The 4,273-nt window shown below is 54.5% G+C and overlaps 1 protein-coding gene and 1 non-coding gene across 2 annotated transcripts; one reads left to right on the top strand and one right to left on the bottom strand.

The window, feature by feature from the left end:
* Positions 1–2,977: 2,977 nt before the first annotated feature.
* On the top strand, positions 2,978–3,091 carry PTSG_20037. The gene has a single exon (XR_001137171.1). It is a non-coding gene; the product is annotated as a 5S ribosomal RNA (ribosomal RNA).
* A 483-nt stretch (positions 3,092–3,574) lies between these two features.
* PTSG_13125 (uncharacterized protein) lies at positions 3,575–4,180 on the bottom strand (the record flags this gene model as incomplete). The annotated part of the gene is made up of 2 exons (XM_004988268.1): positions 3,575–3,733; positions 4,110–4,180. 2 exons carry the CDS (start codon positions 4,178–4,180, stop codon positions 3,601–3,603), a joined length of 204 nt encoding a protein of 67 aa, XP_004988325.1. The 3' UTR covers positions 3,575–3,600.
* Between the last annotated feature and the right edge of the window lie 93 nt (positions 4,181–4,273).

Here is a 4,273-nt window from a genome sequence, read left to right as displayed (position 1 = left end):
CAAAGCATCCATGAATGGGCTCACCTTGCTCACGCATATTGGGAACCCTGCATGAGCACAACAGCGGCAGCTGAATCAGATGCAGCAGCAGCCGAATCGGGGAAGTTGCAGCAGCAGCAGCCCGGCATGCTAGCCCACATCCATCAACATCCTGATGAGTGCTTGTTCCTCACCACCTGAGCATATGTGCATGTGTGTGTGTGCGTGGTTGCAGGGGGCGTGGTTGGGTACAGAACGCAACAGGCACAGAGCAAGCCATCACGTCAGCACAGCAGAACGAGTGAGTGACATCACACGCACCACTTGTGCGTGTGTGTGTATGTGTGCGTGTGTCAGTGTGTGACCATCATCCCCATCAACCCCCTTCCTCTTGTTCGCTTCACCACACCCCATCACCGCACCCTATCACACCACCAACCAACCGCCCATCACCACCCACATACCATGTGTGAGGCAAGTGCAGCTGGCACGCGTGACAAGGATCCTCGACATTTCCCTCATCCTGCCTGTGCGTGTGCATCACCTGTAAGTGTGTTTGTGTGCGAGCACCAGCATGGTGAGTGAGTGGGAGGGAAAGAGGGAGTATGAATATGTGCGCAGCTACACTGCTGCTGCCACCGCTGCTGTTGTGCATGCATGTGTGTGAAGAAGAAAGGGAAGAGAGAGAAAACAGAAAACAGAAGGGAAGGAACAAGACATGCTGCACCCCATTCCATCCATCCATCCCTCTTCCTCACACCACCACACACCATCGTCCTCTGTCATCAGCCAGCCACACCACACCACACCACACTCATCCAGCATCCCCCACCCCACCTCACCTCATCCCATCCATCCATCACATCTCCCCTCCATTTCCCTCTTCTTCTTGCCCTCACCTCTGCTTGCTGCTGCTTCCAACTTGTGCTGTCGCTACCTGTTCCCAGCAGCAAACAGCCAGCTTCCGCCAGCAGCAGCGGGCGATGGGTTGGTTGGTTGGTTGGCTGGGAAATGTGTTCAGCAGCAAGTGATGGTGGTGGTGCATTCTCTGCTGCTGCTGCATCGGCGGTGGAGGGTGTGTTGGCTGCTGCTGCTGCTGCTGTTGTTGTGATGGCTGCCAGGGAGGGCGAGAAAGAGCGGGAAAGACGAGCAGTGGCTGCAAGGTGGAGAATGTTCAGGTGTGCAGCCAGTTGTGTGTGTGAACGAAGAATGAGACAGCGCATCAAGCAAGGCAAAACAGGCAGCCGCACCACACACATGTACACATTGATGTGGGACAACAAGGGGAGACAGGAGCAGCAGAGACAACGATCACAGACACGCACACTGGTGCGGTGCGCAGCATACACACGCATGCATGTGCAGAGATGCACTCACGTTGCTCATTGCTTGCTTGTTTGTGGTGTATTGTTAGTGTTGCTGTTTCCGCAGCCGCATACAGCGTGGCTGGATGGTCATCACATGGCAGCGCCCGTCTGTTCATCCCACCAGAGCAGTGGTGCTCGGTGCAGGAGGGGGTGACAGCTGCTGGCTCAAGTGCCCTCTGTGTGTGGCGACAAGCCGAAAAGAAAGAAAAACAAGCGTGGAGGGTGGTGTGATGATGGGAAGAGGGAAGGGTGTGAGCAAACACACAAGAAAATGAGGAGGCGGTGATGATGGCGTGTGTGGTGGGTGGAGAAGAGAACACGCACGTCGAGACACACACACACACATACACACACACACCATACACACCTGTCTGGGTGATGCAGTGGTTGGATTACCATTCATCCATCAGCATGGTTGGTGAGGGTTGCCCACTGCCTCACGCATCAGCCAGCACCTGTTGCTGCTGCTGCTGATGATGATGATGGAATATATTCATCTGCACGCACGACCACAAACGAGCAAGCAACAACAACAACAGTGACCAGCGTGTCACAGACAGAAAGGAGGAGAAAGAAGGGGGAGGATGAGCAGAAACACAACCCCGTGCACACACACATACATTGGCTGTGATGTTGGTTGATGTCATTTCCCCCTCTCTCCCATGTGTGTGCTGCTCACTGGTTGAGAGGTTGCATGATCCATTCTCAGGGCCGCCCCTGCACGACGGTGGCTGATGGCAGTCGTTGTTCTGTCACCACACAACGGTGAGCAAGTGTGTGAGTGTGAGTATGTGCATTTGTGAGTGCCACACGCAGTGGTGTGTTGGTTGTGATCCACCCACCCATGCGTGGATGGATTGATGGATGATGGTCCACATAAGTGTGTGTGTGTGGCTGTGTGTGCACGATGACAGCGTGCGCTGTGTTGTTGTTGTTCTTGATGGTGGTGTTGGTGGTTGTTGCTATGCGCAGTGTGCAAGGAGGAGAAGGGGAAGAGGAGGAGCACGGAGTGAGAGAAGGAAGTGGGTGCACTCAATCTCACCCTCACCTGTCGATGGATGGGTCATTCATGTGGTCGTTGGTTGGTTGGTTGGTTGTGAGTGGTTCATCACAGGAGAAGGAAATGGACAACGATGGATGGATGGATGGATGGAAGGGAGAAGGGGAGATACGGTGCGCACACTCTCCCTGCACATGTGCGTGTGTGAATGCGTCAGCGAGAAGGACGACGAAGGGAAGAGAAGGAAGGCAAGGAAGGAAGGAACGTGGCACGCACAACCACTAATGTGTGTGTGTGCACGAACCAATGACACGTTCCCACCTCCTCACCTCACATCACCTCACCCCACCTCCCCTCACTTCACCTCACCTCACCTGCCTGTCAGCAGCGACGACGACCATGGTCACCATCACCATTCCAACCACCATCACACACACACACCAGCTGCTGCCCAGAAGAAGAAGAATGAAGCAACGGCGAGTGGATTGGTTGGTTGGTTGGTTGGAAAGCAGAATCGGTTGTTTGCTCGTTTCTGCTCGTTTCTGGGTTTTTTGGTGTGTGTGCGATTTTCCTCTTCCTCTTCTTGCTGGCTCTGCCTTGATAAATGGCTTGTCTTGCACTATTGTCGGCAACGTTCACACCAACGGGATCACGCCCGCTCTCGTCCGATCGCGGAAGCTAAGCCCGTTTGGGCCCGTTCAGTACTGCCGTGGGTGACCAGGCGGGAATCACGGGTGATGTTGCTCCCCTTCTTTTTTTTTCTCTCTCCCATATGGGCCTGCTGTGGTTGCTGCTGTGGTGCTGCTGTGCTTGCTGTCTCTCCTTCACTTCCCTCTTCCCCCTTGGTTTGGCTTGGTTCGGTTTACTTCTTCTCTTCTTCTTTGCTTGCTAAGCTGACTTGCTTGCTTCCACTTCGTGGGGTGAAGAGGTGGTGGCGTGTGTTGGCTCATCTCCTCTCTCTCTTGTTGCTTGACTGCAGCGTTGCTTTGCTTCACACACACACACACACACACACACACACACACACACACACACACACACACACACTGCCTGGCTGACATCGTGTCATCTCAACGCGTTTACTTCCATGTACTGACGCAGAGGAACCACACACAGGTGGGCTGAACTATTGAACTAGTGACAAAGCTGATCTTGGTCACGCTGTTAGACATCTTCCTCCTCCTCCTCCTCCTCCTCCTCCTCCTCCTCCTCCTCCTCCTCCTCATCCTCATCCTCATCGTCGTCGCAAACACATCACATGGGTGCATTATCCTTGGCCGCCTTTCGTCGGTGGGCGGGGGTGTTGCACCATACAGACTCCTGCATCACATCGTGTGGCGTCTCATTGGGCGTGTGGTACGCCAGCCCTTCCACTTGCATCTTTCCCCTGCGAGCATTTGCGTGTGTGTGTGCGCATGAAGGTGTTGGTGATGGCAGCGAGATGCTGTGAGGTGACCGCGCTGATTCGCACCCCTGCACACGATCCCCTGCACACACACACACACACACACACACACACACACACACACACACACACACACACACACACCCTCACCTTCCAAAACTTGTCGCCCCTTAACGGGTTGATCCTGGCAGACTCCCGCAGGGGTTGCAGGCAGCAATAACACAGTCATGACACACGAGTTGGCAGATGGAGAGAGTGGGTGAATGGACATGAGAACCAGCGAGCAACGCACACACTACACCACGAACGTCGGCACACTCACTCCACAACTCCCTGTCCCAATGAATCGCTCCCTCACCCTGTGTGCACTTGGGTGGAGAGGGACTTGAAGAACTCCTCACACATAAACACAACGCGTCTGCGCCTCATCTCTCTCACCTTATCAGGGAGTGACCGCAGGATCCTCCACACAGCTGGAACACAGATGTGTGTGTGTGTGTGTGTGTGTGTGTGTGTGTGTGT

The sequence above is a fragment of the Salpingoeca rosetta genome, assembly GCF_000188695.1.
Source record: "Salpingoeca rosetta unplaced genomic scaffold supercont1.37, whole genome shotgun sequence".
In the NCBI taxonomy this organism is placed as follows: Eukaryota; class Choanoflagellata; order Craspedida; family Salpingoecidae; genus Salpingoeca; species Salpingoeca rosetta.
This window is presented reverse-complemented; position numbering and strand designations above follow the sequence as displayed.